General features: G+C 36.8%; 1 protein-coding gene across 1 annotated transcript in view; it reads right to left on the bottom strand.

The window, feature by feature from the left end:
• LOC110459374 (low-density lipoprotein receptor-related protein 6-like) overlaps positions 1 to 17,054 on the bottom strand; it is a 45,875-nt gene that overhangs the window by 9,867 nt on the left and 18,954 nt on the right. The window contains exons 2-6 of the mRNA XM_021511596.1: positions 6,407 to 6,896; positions 4,964 to 5,219; positions 3,586 to 3,736; positions 2,294 to 2,404; positions 1,098 to 1,385 (exon numbers count right to left, since the gene is read on the bottom strand). Coding sequence (XP_021367271.1) covers positions 1,098 to 1,385; positions 2,294 to 2,404; positions 3,586 to 3,736; positions 4,964 to 5,219; positions 6,407 to 6,896 — 1,296 coding nt within the window. The remainder of the gene's footprint in view (positions 1 to 1,097; positions 1,386 to 2,293; positions 2,405 to 3,585; positions 3,737 to 4,963; positions 5,220 to 6,406; positions 6,897 to 17,054) is intronic.

Below are 17,054 nucleotides of genomic sequence, written 5' to 3'. Positions count from 1 at the left end.
CCAACATAGCTTACTAGCATACCTAACCAGCATACCTTGCCAACATAGCTTGTAGTATACCTAACCAGCATACCTAACCAACATATCTTACAAGCATACCTAACCAGCATACCTCACCAAAAAAGCTTACTAGCATACCTAACCAGCATACCTTACCAACATAGCTTACTAGTATACCTAACCAGCATACCTAACCAGCATACCTTACCAACATAACTTACTAGCATACCTAACCAGCATACCTTACCACCATAGCTTATTAGCATACCTAACCAGCACACCTTACCAACATAGCTTACTAGCATACCTAACCAGCATACCTTGCCAACATAACTTACTAGTATACCTAACCAGCATACCTTACCAACATATCTTACAAGCATACCTAGCCAGCATACCTCACCAACATAGCTTACTAGCATACCTAATCAGCATACCTTACCAACATAACTTACTAGCATACCTAACCAGCATACCTTACCAACATAGCTTGTAGTCTACCTAACCAGCATACCTAACCAACATAGCTTACTAGCATACCTAACCAGCATATATTACCAACATAGCTTACTAGCTTACCTAACCAGCATACCTTACCAGCAGCTTACAAGCATACCTAACCAGCATAAATGTACCATATCAACATACCCATCGAATATACGTATTGAACATGACTAACTAGCATACCTTGTGTATATAGCTAACAGGCATTCTTATCGAACCATTTCACTGAACATAGTTAATGAACATGTCTAATGACCATACTTTATGAACATACCTAACAACATAATCAACTAAAATACCTATAATGAACATTGCTGAGGACCCTTCATAACGTACCCAACAAACATTCCTAATATACATGTACACACTCATATGGTGATTCAGTCCATGGTATATGCAAGTCAAATATAGTTGTCAGATAATAATAGGCCAAACGTAATTAACATATGTATAAAACAAATTCGTTTGTGTTTGTGTCGGTTTTATCATCTTCTATAAGAAAAATGGACTTGAAAGTGTATTCCATACATTATAATCCAGTAAATTTATATCATATATTCTAACGAATAGTATGTATGGTGGATAGCACGTACCGTCTGGTTCTTCCATATCGGCCACTACCACCCAGTGTCTTTGTGAGCTGAGGTCGAACTGAACAAGTTGTGTCTTGTTACTGGAAGCTGGGTCTTTGCTCTTGGCTGTGTAATACAGTAGATTCTTAGCAACATGGGACTGGATGTGAGTGGTGTCCTTGGTGACGTTTGTAACCTCACAGCGGATTGGCTTGTATGTGGCGCTAGAGGACAGCGATGACACCTGGATCATACATATGTGGGTACTGTTGGTCATCACCACAGCATTTTCGTACAGCGGGGTTGTCTCTGAAGAGAACACTTTCTTTTAACACAGTTTAAGCTTTGTGGCACCTTCAACAACCATACTTGTGTCAGTAAAAATAGCAATAGAAATACTAAAAGTAACAACATCTAAGTGGTAATATACCCATGTAAACATTAATTAAGAATTACTATAAATATGGTCTTAATTATGATCCTTTCTATACCTCTTTACTACAAACTACAATTCATGTAAGATCCAATAACTATTTGTTACTTATATGTAAATGTGTTTGTTGAATAGGAGAAATAATGGTAACCTTTTTATCAGTACAGTGTTTATCAGATAAGACAGTTTTTGTAACTTAAGTATCAATGTCAGATAAGACAGTTTTTTTAACTTAAGTATCAATGTCAGATAAGACAGTTTTTGTAACTCGAGTATCAATGTCAGATAAGACAGTTTTTGTAACTTAGTATCAATGTCAGATAAGACCGCTATTGTATTTTATCTAAAGTGTCAATGTCACATCAGACAGCTATTTTAAGCAAAAATCAATGTCAGATAAGACCGCTTTTGTATTTTATCTAAAGTGTCAATGTCAGATAAGACAACTATTTTAAGCAAAAATCAATGTCAGATAAGACAGTTTTGTAACTTAAGTATCAATGTCAGATAAGACCGCTATTGTATTTTATCTAAAGTGTCAATGTCAGATCAGACAGCTATTGTATTTTATCTAAAGTGTCAATGTCGGATAAGACAGTTGTTTTATCTTTTAATGTCAATGTCAGATAAGACAGTTGTTTTTGTAACTAACGTATCGATGTAAGATAAGACACTGTTGTAACTAAAGTTATAATGTCAGATAAGACGCATTTTTGTAACTTAAGTACTAAGACAGATGTTTGTAACTTATCAATGTCAGATAAGATAGATAGTTGATACTCACGAGAACATGTCATTCCGTCTGGGTCCAGTGTGTAACCATCCCCACACAAACACTTGGGTTGTAAGGCTGTGTTAACACATATGTGATTACAGGTTTTAGTGGCGCATGGATCTGTAAAGCAACCAAAACTCTAGTGTAAGTTTTACAGATAATATGTAAAGGAAAACAGAAGTCTCCCTCAATCACTCTTCTTTTGATGTAGGTTATTATATTGAATATATCTATCACTAACAATCATTTCACATTTGATCATTACACATGTATTTTATTTGTAATTACCATACATGCATATTTAACTCACTCTCAACTCCTCTGAAAGAATGTTTGATATTGCTCAACTGCTGTTAAATTTTACGCTCCGCTGAAAGATTTTGTTCTCATTTTCCACCCGAGTGTTACTGTAAAGGTGGTAATTTTCGCGTTTGGAAATATTTGCCTTGTAACTCTTAATTTAAGTTGATCGCAGTGTGGAATTTATTTGCGCTGGCAACGGTTTTAAAATCTCAATATTTTATATATCTACAATGAAAACCTATTAAATCTATAAATGATTATGTGTTTGTGGTTATATGCGCGAACATACTTAATGCGAAGAAAGTGAACATTTTGACATCGCAAAACTTTTAACTTTTACAGTATTTGACTCACTCCCCACTGACAAAATATTTTGCTCACTCTCTACTGACCGAATATTTTACTTACTATCTACTGACAGAATATTTTACTCTCTTTCTCTACTGACAGAACATTTTACATATGTGTATATGTATATTAGATACACAAGCTTTTGTTTTCTTTAAATTAAATACACATATAAAATGCAAATGGTTTTGTTTTCTCTATTTAATTCATTCATTTTATTTGCTTTATTTTGAGCAAACGAATACCAAGTCTGAATTCCTTGTATATTATCTTTATTGAATCGGTGTAATGCAAATAAGTTCCAAGTACGAAAATGAGAAAAGTTGACGCCGCGAAATTAAAGCGATTTACAGTATTTAACTCATTCTTTAATGACAATATTTCATTCACCATCTGCTGACGTAATATTTCACTCACTTTCTACTGACGGAATATTTTACTCATCATACATTGCGGAAAAAACTATTCGCTAAACACGTAGAACATATTTTACACACTCTACATCTAGGGAATAATCTCCTTTCTCTTTTGTGGAACGAAATTTCTCTTACTCTTCAATTAAATGATTGTATCAACCATCGCGAAAATGTTTTGTTCATTTTCAACAGAAAACATGTTTAACTTATCCTCATCTGGAGGGTAGTACTTACTTTCTAACGGAGTCTTCTGTACAGCAGGGTTGAAGAAACCAACAGCATACGGGTTACTCGGATAGAAACTATGATAGGCATATCGGTCTCCTGACGTCTTGAACATACACTGCATCTCATAGGAATCATAATTTATCAGGCAGATATTGCCCTGAAATAAAAGTAATTGTAACCATCATCAGTTAACATGATTACATAAATATATATTTTGAATAACACAATGTGTGTGCTATCCCTATACCTCATGCACTAATTAAAGTTGTATTCTTTTCTTCAATATTTCAATTGTCACAGGCTAAGAAAAAAAACACAATTTTATACTGGCTAATAAAGGCCAACCCTGAACCTAAAATAGCATTGTTACTAGCTAATGAAGGCTAACTCAACTTTCCAACATTGATTTGTCGAATGCTAATAAAGGTAAAACTCAACTACTCGACTTCAGTTGTTTCTGGCTTAATTAAGGAAATTCAACCCCCTACTTCAAAAAATGTTGCTAGCCAATCCAGAACAAATCCTAAGATTAGGAAAAAAATGTAAGACGAGTCGTTGACTCAATTTTGTCATCAAGTATAAATAAAGATTATTATTATTACTTCTTAATATTTAATTGTTACTGACCTGACGAAAGAAACCAAAATATTTCCAACTAAAATTATGTTACTGGCAAATAAAGACCAAATGCTGCTTTTCAGCGTCTCATTATTATTCGCATATGAAGACTAATTGAACCAAATTGAGGCCAAACTCTGCCTAGTAACCATTGGCTAAAGGAGGCCAAATTCTGCCTAGTAGCCATTGGCTAAAGGAGGCCAAACTCTGCCTAGTAATCATTGGCTAAAGGAGGCCAAACTATGCCTAGTAACCATTGGCTAAAGGAGACCAAACTCTGCCTAGTAACCATTGGCTAAAGAAGATCAAATTCTGCCTAGTATTCATTGGCTAAAGAAGGCCAAACTCTGCCTAGTAACCATTGGCTAAAGAAGGCCAAACTCTGCCTAGTAACCATCGGCTAAAGAAGGCCAAAATCTGCCTAGTAACCATTGGCTAAAGAAGGCCAAACACTGCCTAGTTACCATTGGCAAAGAAGGCCAAACTCTGCCTAGTAAACATTGGCTAAAGAGGGCCAAACTCTGACTAGTAACCATCGATCGGCTAAAGAAGGCCAAACTCTGCCTAGTAACCATTTGCTAAAGAAGGCCAAACTCTGCCTAGCAACGTTCAGTTGTCACTAGCTAAAGAATGAGCCCAGATCCTGTTCGACAAAAATGAAAGGTTGCAGGCTGATGAAAGTAAAATATTTATTCTCAACATTATCATTAATTGATGAAGGCAAAACCCTATCTCCCGTCATGCAACTATTCATTGACTGCCATACCTCAATGACAGCGATGGAGGTGAACTCGGTTCCAACCAGACGCCGGATGACCCTACGGCCTGTTCCATCATATGTTGCTGTTTCCACAGTCATACGATAACTGTCCACCCAGTAAAGTTGTTTCTCATTCATATCTAAAGTCATATCGTCTACGAAACCAAAGCTTGTGGAAAGGATCACCCGCCGCTCGCCTCCATACAAGTTACTCCTCTCCATTTTACCATCTTCATAAGCCGAGGAAACCCAGAATAGGAATCTAGGTAAGAAAAAAGGCAACTTGAAAAACCAAACATCGTTACGGTTTGAAATTACCTGTAGTTTATTGTTTAGTGCATATACAATGTATTGTACACTGAGGTACATTGTTTACTCTGACATATAGTTCACTGTGAGGTGTAAACTGCGTTTTGTGTTAACAGTAATACTGATTCCTGTGGTTATAGTGTATATGATTGTATAGTGTTTATTATAGTATATTCTACCACGTTAACGATGTAACGACACTTTTCACTGGTTAATAAACACGGATTATTGGACTGCTTGTCCTAAATAATAGTATCCATATAGAGCTGGTTACTGATCTTGATACCAATTTAATTGGGTGGCAGACAGTTTAAGAAATATATATCTTTTTACAAATGTGTAACGCAACATTTTCATTAATGAATCAAGTGCAAGTGGATAAAACAAGTATTCTGTCACTCAAGTGAAATATACATTTCTAGTACTGAAACTGGACTTGCGTATCTATCACTATATGTTTGATAATAATATCCTCAAAAAAATGCTTAATCAATGCTAGCTATCCATTTGTCCGAAATAACTGACTTTTTTTTTACAATGTTTTAGGAAGAATCTCCTTATCTGTTATATCTGTCAGTCTTATCTGTAGTACACTAGACAATGTATGTTAAGGAAGGAGCACCCAATTTCTTCTACATTATGTCAATTTATTCCTGAAGTACGATTTTCAATGAATGTTAAGGAAGAACAACCAATCCGTTCTATCTGTCAATTTTCATGTAGTACGAAAGGCAAGGAATATTTTAGAAGGAGTGCCCAATTTATTCTACTTGTCATTCTTTCCCCTGTAGTACGCTAGACAACGAATATTTTAGGAAGGAGCTCACAATTTATTCTACTTGTCATTCTTTCCACAGTACTATTCGAAACAAAAAATGTTTGCTACAAGACAAAGAAATACGGTTCCATTATAAATCTCCATAGTTTGTCCTCGATAGAGAGGGAATAATATTCAAATACAAGTATCAATGACTCAGGAATGGTTAGCGTTGGATTTCATATACGAATACAATTAAATGAAATGCTAAAAAAAACATGAAATTCAAATTTATTAGGATGGAAGGTAGTCAAGATGTTAGAAGTGGATTTGTACGTTTATACAATGAGCAGCAAGTGATAACTGGAATAGCCGTTACATACTTGCTTTCGGCGTCCAAAGCCAAGGCTGCTACGTATTCGACGTCATCAGTGATAAGTATTTTGGTGTCAGCCGGATCTAATGAATTTGCAGGTTTCATAGCTATCCAGTGTAACAGCGGGTCGCTCCAGTAAATATTTTGCGTCAAATAATCGAGATCAAGCTTACAGATTGCTCGTGACAATCCCTCAAACACTTTTGTTGTCTGGTTGATGGTTGAAACCGTCTGGTCATTCAAGGTTGTTGTAACGTTATCCCAGCGGTAGATACTATTTGTATGTACGTCTATATAATACATGGCATTACTAGATGGGTCAGGCACCAGTTGGGTAATCAAGATGTTTTCTTGCAGAAAAGGATGCTGGGTACTGGGGGTAGCCCCTGTCATATCCTTGGGGTCGATACCCTCAAACAGTTCCACGTGACCAGGGAAAGGGTAGGGGAACAGTGATACAACCACACCCTTATTCACTAGGACCGTGGCAGGAGTTACTGAAATGATAAAATAATATATTTACTGACAATGATTGGGAAACACGGAATATTACTCCAACAAACTTTCACAAAAGGTTTAATTTAAAGGTTACCACAACACAATATTTGAACATTCGTTGTTTACATTTCCATCAAATGACTGAAGAGACAGCAGCAATCACTCACACGTCGGACATTTGATGTTACAGTTATAAATACGCGAAACAGTGCCAAAACACTTGGCAGCCAATGAAAGTTTCAAATATTAAAACATCATATGGATTTATCATGACAGCGTTATTTTTAGGTGTCATTTATTCACTTATCGTTGATACTACTTGAATATGTATTTAATGTAGTGGAAATGTCGTAGTGATCTACAAAAGAAGAGGACTTCCCCCCCAGAGCCTTTCGAGATTCGGAAAAGAAACAGGATCTACCAGTAAAGACACAGAAACATTGGGATACAAGCAACGCTGACTGGAACAAAAGTGTAAGTGTTCGTGAAGGGACTTTTGCAGAGACTTTTTGGAGTCCTGACTCAAATGCAGGTTTATGGAAATGACGACGCAATGTACAGAAAACATTTCCGGTACGTGGGTCATTTAAGGTCAGCAACGTTCGTCACAGGTCAGCTTTGTGACACAAACTACGATCACAATATCCCGGTATTCCTGTCTACTAAAGAGGGGGTAGAATAACCGAAGATGAACTACATGGCAGTTGAAGAAAAACCAGATGTTTACTTGAATATTATCTTAGTGCCAGCTCTGATAGACAACGAGAACAGAACGCAAAAGACAATGATGACACATTTATTTTAATTCTATAAGAGCCGCGTTGGTGTAGTGGATAAAGGGAGGAACGCTACAGTGCAGTAAGCCTAGCGATATTGAAAACAGCAATGGTTAGCATAGGCTGCAATATGCCATCAGCAACTCATTTGACGGCTGAAGAAGACAGAGCGATTCATGAAGGTAAAGGAAAGAATAATAAATTGTGCAGAATTGTACCCATTCTCGATCATCTTGTGAGGAATGAAAAGTCATATTATTAACATTTCCCTGTAGAAATTGCGCTACTCCCTTAGGAAAAACATTACGACCCCCACAAATCTAAAAACATTAGAAATACTGACTGACACAAAGGAACAATTTAAAAAGGTATGCAGGATAATGTGATGAAAGCAAATACAGCGTCAATACCAGGCCCAAAACTCCGTCTTACCAGGAAAGTCAATACAGACCGAGTTGTTTTTAGAAATAGTTCGTGCATACGGATGTCTATCTTATCAGCTGATTCGGATACCTCTGCGACCGTTAAAATGCCAGACAACATCTACGGATTAGTTACATGTTACCTCAGCTGACTTTAGCTACGTTTTAATTAAGGCGGTATTAAACATCTCCACAAAACGTAGAGAAAGGTGTTGCGACTGGACGCACCGTTTCTGACATACTCTTTATAATGGAGATGAAATCCCGTCATCAACACATCGGGAATAGAGATTTAGACGAGGATCTTTGTCTTTCTATCTTGGTAAATGAGACGTCCCTTAGTCTTTATCTGCTCTGATATGATCATTGCATTCCAAGGTTCCTGCCATTAGAATCTCGTATGGTAATTCCAAAATTTTCCTTCGCGACTTAGAACTCCTTGAACGCATACGACAATGGGAGTTGAGCATAGAGAGAGGAGGTACTCCAAGCCATCGGAACATAGATCAAAGGTTAAGAAGGATATTGGTTAAAGTGCTGGAAGATCAATGCATTATTCACCTAGAAACCCTGGCTTTTCTGTCTTCCTAAACCACTGTTCCTGACCAATGACATAACTTGTATTCTTCAATGTTAAATCATAGGCAGTTTATTGGGTTATCCGAAACTCACCCACGTGATTTCTCTCTTCGGAGCAAGAACTTACATTAATGTAATCAAATAGTAGCGATATATTTGTTTTTGCTGCACCCTTATGAATTTTGGATACAGCATCAATGGTAGTAAAACAAGAAACTCGAAATATCCTAGTTATCATCTTAATAATTGAGTTGTGTGTAGTTGGTTTTGTCATTTTATTAAACATATACAATATAAACATATATGTGCTGCAATGTTACTGTGTAAACTGTGTTTCGGGTCATCAGACTATGAACCGGAATGAGTAGAAAACGAACGTGACTAAAAAGTTAAAATTAAAATAAAAAGTGATATCACGTTTGGCTCTCGCTTTGAATTTTTTACGACAAATATTCTATTCCGTCATGAATAGCCATTATATGTATCTGTTTTAACGCAAGTTCATGTCATTTTCATATAATGCTGTGTATATCATATTGCCAGTTAACCGCACCTGAAAGTAGTGTGTTGCTTAAGTAAACTACGGAAATATCAAAGTAGACATATAACGTCCCCACCTACGGCATTATATCACTACGTGTGATAAACATGTAATGATGAAAGTAAAAACATTCAAAAGGTACCTCAACCCAGGCACACACTTGTAGCAGACCCTTCCAGGTAGTGTTTATCATTAGGTCAGAGCAGTTAAAACATCCCTAGAGGTACATGTAGAGTGCTTGATATGGGAAAACGCCGTTACCATGACATTAATACTTAAATATACGGCATATACTAAGTATAGGGGGATTAAAAAATCTGTACAAAGTGAAGTGAAACATTTGCATAAATGTTAATCGATATGGGTTTGGCCATGGGGAGCCTGTTGGCTATGTTTTTCACTTGTTTACATAATATTGTTGGAAAAGAAATATTCTGAAGAAATCTTTCTCGTCATAAAATGTTTTTAAATCTTATTATGACAAATTATTTTTGAAGTTTCTTGTGAAAGCTAAACATAGCTAGATGTAAAGCCATGATCACGACATCACGAGTCACATGTGCGTAACTTATATGGTCAATATTTATGTGTGTCCAGATTTCAATGTCATCATGTCCATCAGGGAAATACAATTCAGAATAAAATATGAACGTTAAGGGATCCCCAGAAGATATAGCATGTAGTAAAGTGTCAGTTCTTTTAGAATGAGTAGAGATAGCAAATAGCACATTGCTCCCGTAGAATGAGCAGTGATAGCAAATAGCACATCGCTCCAATAGAATGAGTAGAGATGGCAAATAGCACATCGCTCCCGTAAAATGGGTAGAGATAGCAAATAGCACATTGCTCACATAGAATAAGTAGAGATAGCAAATAGCACATCCCTCCCGTAGAATGGGTAGAGATAGAAAACAATACATTGCTCTCGTGGAATGGATAGAGATAGCAAACAACACAGTGCTCCCGTACAATGGGTAGAAATAGAAAACAACTCAGTGCTCCCGTAGAATGAGCAGGGATAGCAAATAGCACATCGCTCCAATAGAATAAGTAGAGATGGCAAATAGCACATTGCTCCCGTAGAGTGAACAGATATAGCAAATAACACAGTGCTCCCTAGAATGAGCAGAGATGGCAAATAACACAGTGCTCCCGTAGAATGAGTAGAGATGGCAAATAACACAGTGCTCCCGTACAATGGGTAGAGATAGAAAACAATACATTGCTCTCGTGGAATGGGTAGAGATAGCAAACAACACAGTGCTCCCGTATAATGGGTAGAGGTAGAAAACAATACAGTGATCCCGTAGAATGGGGAGAGATAGCAAACAACACATTGCTCTCGTGGAATGAGAAGAGATAGCAAACAACACAGTGCTCCCGTATAATGGGTAGAGATAGAAAACAACACAGTGCTCCCGTTGAATGGGTAGAGATAGAAAACAACACATTGCTTCCGTAGAATGGGTAGAGATAGAAAACAATACAGTGATCCCGTAGAATGGGTAGAGATAGCAAACAACACATTGCTCTCGTGGAATGAGTAGAGATAGCAAACAACACAGTGCTCCCGTAGAATGGGTAGTGATAGCAAATAGCACGTTGGTTTGTCGTATAATGGGTACTGGTCATGGTAACACGGTGCTCCGGTAGAATGGGTAGAGATAGCATATAGCACGGTGCTCGCATAAAATCGGAAGGGGTGGCAAAACATAGTGATTGCTTATAAAAAGGGAAGGTATAACTCGATTCAAGTGTTTTACTATGAAAAGTGTAGTGACAAAATGCACTGATAACTTTCGCAGAGAACATGCAAGGCTTATAATGTGTTATCCTACGACGGTATAGAATGGTACATATTTGTAGTGATAACTACAATATACGGTACGTATATCATCGTATCATACATTAAGTGACTGGTACCATGTAAAAAATGTATTAGTATACACGATAACAGCTGATGGCATCTGGGCGTGCAAGACACGTCCTGACATCGTCATTTCACCTGAAACCGGATTTTTAGGCTAATTCGCATTTAACCGCATACTTAAATCACTAGATTGGGAAAGGAACCAGATTGCACTTGGTCAACCAACACGGTCCCTCCCTGTATCAGCCTGGCTGCATGAGCTTGATCAAAACCGGTGTTCGGGCTCTTGTTCTTTATATTCTTAATGTTGGAGCTTAATGCTTCTAATATCAATCTAATCACATACGACCGTCTATCTCTGTTCAGTCGTGTGATCATGTATGACAGTGTGGTGATGTTTTATTGGGTAATCTTGTATGTCATAGTGTTGATGTCCTATCGTGGCACCCGTAAGCGCGGATTCATGTAGGCGCAAAACCCTTCAACCAACCAACCAACCAACCAACCTACCTATCGTGGTTTTGTATGACATTGATGTTCACTCAAAACAAACATGAACCATCTTATCCCTACGTGTACACATTATATTTTGGTAGAGGGGACTGGTTTGTTTACGTGTAGATAGGTGAACGGACGTATTTCACAATGTGTAAGTTGTTTTTAAGTTGACAGCGTTGTCACCAACAGAGTCTGCCGTCGGTGCGTGACTGTAGTCTAATACTGCAAAAGGTTCTGAAAGCAATTCGTTAACCCCGACTATGTCGCGCCTAGAGCAAAACACTTGGATTGACATAAACGCAACCAAGCGTCTTTTAAATATACATGTGTAACAAACAGATTGTTATCATGCAAATTCATCTGTCAAATGACGAGCACATTTAAATTCTGTACCCAAAATTTTACTCAAACAATAAACACAAAAATAGATTATTTATATTTGCCCTTCAACAGTTCCCCGCATTGGGGATAACACATACTGCGGTATCATTGACTTGTTGTTAGTTGGCAGTTTTTTAAAATTATATTGCTAATTAAGCCCAAAACTGTTCTTATCAATGATTACGTCCAGCTTAACATTTTGTTATTTTTTCTGGTGTTGTGACCTTACGGAGACAACACGGATTGTGGAAACGGTATGGTGTGGACAAGTGCCACTATTAATGTGTACATTGTATTTCGTCACAACACCGTTTACCCTATATGTAAACAAATATAACTGTAATTCGTCACCACACCTTATGCTTGATATTTGTACATTGTATTTGTGTACAAATATAACTGTAATTCGTCACCACACCTTATGCTTGATGTTTGTACATTGTATTTCGACTCGACATTTATTTGTCAAGTGTTCGATCAGTTTATGAAAGGAAACAAAGCTACACCCAAATTCAATACACACATTCAATTTGATTTTCTCCTACACAATAACAGGTATTCGAATTCGATTTGCTATGTTTGAGTCAGGGTTCAAGGTAAATACACAAATACGTGTACAACTATCAGAGGACGACAAGCTAGTCTGTGAAGTACGCAAGCACCACAGAAGACATGTCTGGTCTAGATCTGTATACATACCCTATATGTTATGTAATAAAAGTGAACTATAAGGCGCCGTTTTGGTTTTTACTCATAAAATGTGATATAAATAAATTTTGAATAATGATATTACTTTTATATCTTAAATTAAATTCATGATATCATTAAACAGATTTTATTATGAAAATCGTATTTATGATATTATTCAATAGATACATTTTCATGATAACTATTCATGAATGATATCACATATTTAAAGTCATGATAGTGCTAAATATCATGGTGTAATTATCATAATATTAATTTGTGATATCATCAGATCAATTTAATGAATCGTAAATCTTTTAATTATCATAAGTTCGATTTATGATATCACAAGATAATCTATGAAATGTTACAATGAGCGATTAATGTTTTGAATGTAATTAAAAAGTAATTAGTGGTATTACTTAACGGTGGACTTATTATTTATTTATATTATCTAATTGAAATACTCATATTTGATAACGAAATCGATTTAATGATACCACATTTGTAAACAAATCCAGAAAAGGCGTACATATAGTCAAAGCGAGTGTAGACTGGCAGGTGAAGTTCATTGTGCATCCTTTCGAGGAATCCTACCAGTTTTTAAGTGGTTTTATAATCTTGCCATACAAGACGTTAACATATATAGTGTACTGTGGCGTGTAGTTTACAGCCCCGTCTACTACAGAAATAATGTCATCCAGTCACGACCGGAACAAGTCAACCGTGTCGTACACAATATCTGTCACTGATATAGGCTTCGTCTGTTTTTAAGGCCTTCCCATCCTTACAATAACACTGTGAAAGTAGTGGTTTGTAAAATATAAAGATCCCTATAAAATGCACACACGTGTACGTGTAACAGCATACCCTGCGATAGCCTATGCATACCATGCGTAAGCGGGCTATGGAATGACGTCCAAAGTGTACATGATTGAGGGGAATTTTGTTCCATATACGAACAGTAAATTGACAATTAAATATAGCAATTTAATTTATTTCCGTCGTTTTTGGTATAGTAAAGAAAATAAGTGTCATTGTATAAATTCTATCCCTCGATTTTGTTCAAGGTAGACAACCCTCATCAGGATCAATATTATTGTAAAATGTAAAATAAATGAATTATAAAGACTTTGTGTGTATTTGGTTCAATTTTTCACTCTTTTTGTATGAAACTATGTGTCCTGTTTGCTTTTAGCTTGTATTTAGTAACTTTTATCCATACAATTTCAATAAAAAACGTTTTTTGTAACATGTTGTAGATATTTTATGATATATAAAAGCAACGTTCCTTTTCAATATTTTATTGTTGTAATAGTTTTTAACAATGCCACACACTCAAAAAATGTGAAAGTTGTCAAATTCAATTTTTCGGTATTTTTTACAAAAAAAATCCCCAGTTTATGGGAATGCTTAAATTTTCATAAAATCATCTCTGCATAGTGACATAACCATTATGTGAAACTTTCATTGAATTCTGTTTGCTAATTGTGAAAGGGTGGAGCCTCCTTAAATGTAACATTTTTTTGGTATATACAGGCCTGATGAGAGTAACATCTAAATACACGGTCCGACCCGACCTTATCAACTCTGGTCCAACCGTTTCACCCGTTTCGAAAGCGTCCAAGGTTCCAACTATCATCTCCACGTATAATGACCTCGGCCCACTTGTATAAAACATCTCAAAGTTAAGGAAAATCTAAAGCAATGTATTGTCTATGGGAAATCTTAGACTTGAGGAAATCTCAAGAGTTGAAATGCTTTATACAAGTGGGCCCTCATTCTGTTTATTTACTGATCTGATACTAATTGTTACTAACTTAAATGTATATAGAGAGAGGAATCCTTAAAACATTTGCCCCGGTACTTGTGAACCGAATCATGAAACCGGTCGACATTTTTAGATTAGACGTCAAAATCACGGTACTGGCGGGGTACTGCGTACTATAGAATATACATTATAAGATGTGTCAACAGTTACGGCCGAGGGGTAGTTATAAATAGCGACTATACAACTCGTTCCTACTGACTGGGTTGGATACATGTAGTACACGTGACATATTTCATAGGTTATGACTTGGGTGGATTATCACGAGCACCACAGGTACTGACTTGGGTAGATAATCGTCAAAAAGTGTGATCAAGAGATTACAAATAAAGAGAAAATGGACATATCTTTACACGATAATTCAATCTCAACATCATAATAGTCTCGATTCAGAACTGTCTCTTATATTAGAGACAGTTTATAATAGACAAATGCAAGCAGTTCATCTGTAGATTAAGATGGCCGCCTTCAAGAAGTCAACGCCATCTTGAATATCGTTAACCTATAGATCATTGCTTACAAAGTACAGTTGAAATGCTTCGCATCTCTTTCCCAATGGTAATCTCAGGAAATGTTCCTGGGAGAGATTATCAAGGTATACACCGGCATCCGTTCTCTATGTCTCTACAACATGGTCATGGAATCTATCTTCTCATTAAGTATGGTACCACACTTCGTAACAAAATGTAAGATATGGTCTATATAGTACTCTTTACGTGGTCACAGAGATACTCATTCCATTTGGGTACTGTAGCTAAAAAAATTGTAGCATATCTGGTGGATTCACTTGGTATTGTCCATAGCAAATACAGAGTACAGTATGTATAATGAATATCCCGGTATCTTAGAAAGTCAACATTCGCATATAGTCTTTCTTTCAATAAAACGTTTTCTGTATTGCCTTTTGAAGTTTTGATTAATCTCTTCCTTTGACATAAATTGAACACATTGTATGAAGTTCACAAGATATAGTTGTTTATACCGGGTGGGGAGATTTAAACAAATGAAGTGAGCCACTAAAAAATACAAGTATTAAGGTCAACTTCAACGACGGGCCGAGGCCAATCGTTCCACTTGGGCGGACCCAATCAAACTCAAGGGGTACATATATCCATTAATAGTGTGTAGACGTCACGAAGTCGACCTGCCTGTGTCAAGGTCGCGCCTTACATAGAACTAGATGCAGACCAAGCGTAATGTTACTCTACACAAACATGACACCGACTCGGTACGTCGACCCCAGACTGAACTGTCTAGTATTGGAGTCGGATAAACAGCATAACGAACATTGCAGTCCTCGAACGTATCCACCCATTCAGGGTCTTTAGGAAGAACGACTGGTTTTAAATATGACATCATTTGAAATACACATGATTACAAATATGCATACAACACGTGCGTATGTACACACATAATATGGTGTTTGAGGCGAGGCATTTTTTTTTAATTGAAAACAAGCAAAACAAAAATAGAACTCCTTTGAATACAAAATGAAAACTAGCTTCTTTTGTAAATGGAAAATATATTTGTTCGTAAACACTTCTGTTATTTACGTTTCATGAAGGGTTCTGTCTAGAACATAATATTGTTGATACGCAAACAATGGAAAAATTGTGATTCAGTTCTTGGTATCAGAAAACAGTTAGACCGAGGTCCCTATTTTCCGATGTCGAAATAAAATTAATCGTAAATCGATGAATTCTTATATATAAGTGAAAAATATGTAAATACATGTACGTGATATACGTATAGACATGTATGTTAATCATTATTTCATTGGGATGTGATCTTCGGACCAGAATCTAGTCACGCTGTACGGTCTACATGACACTAGAAAGGTTTGTGTTCTTTACGAACTGTGCTGCTCACATACAGCAAGCCGGGCACGGCCAGTCACGGACATACGGAACGCTTTGTTTTAAATATCAGACACCGAATTAATTTCTAAACATTTCATAGTCCTTTAGACTGCTATCCTCTTATCTCGTGTGAACAAGCATTATACTTATTTGCAAAGCCATATTCCCCACAAATCAATTTCCGCGGTGTTATGGTAGGTTAAGAATCTTTAAGCTTGATACCATGTAACCTAGCAACAAATATATCTTGACTCAAAAACTCCTAATGCCAGTCAACTTGACAGGAGACCAGCTTCCGCTACTGAGCGTACGCTAATGTTCAATTATCTGAAGTACTTGAAGATAGACGTTGCTGTTCCACTTCCGGTATCTAATCAGGCGATTGTCTTTTACTTCCGGTGTGTAATCAGGCGAGAACATAACTAGCCATTAGCCCGTTACAGGTTGCTTATCTTACCATTACAGGTAGGTTGTCATGTACCTGTTCATCAGACAAATACAGGTTGGTCACTTTGTCACCTGTACCTACGTGACAGGGAAGGTCATGTGCTCATTAAGGTCAACGGACAACCATTACAAGCCTTTGCACTACATTGTGATGCCTCATTGAGTGCCGACCTACGGTCGGCCGGGATGGTTAGTCGTGGGTTTGAATTTCCTTCTAAGTGGTTTCTTCCTACAGTAACTTAGTAAACGGATGAACACTACATTTGATA

The sequence above is a fragment of the Mizuhopecten yessoensis genome, unplaced genomic scaffold, assembly GCF_002113885.1.
Source record: "Mizuhopecten yessoensis strain PY_sf001 unplaced genomic scaffold, ASM211388v2 scaffold10045, whole genome shotgun sequence".
NCBI classification, from domain to species: Eukaryota; Metazoa; Mollusca; class Bivalvia; order Pectinida; family Pectinidae; genus Mizuhopecten; species Mizuhopecten yessoensis.
This window is presented reverse-complemented; position numbering and strand designations above follow the sequence as displayed.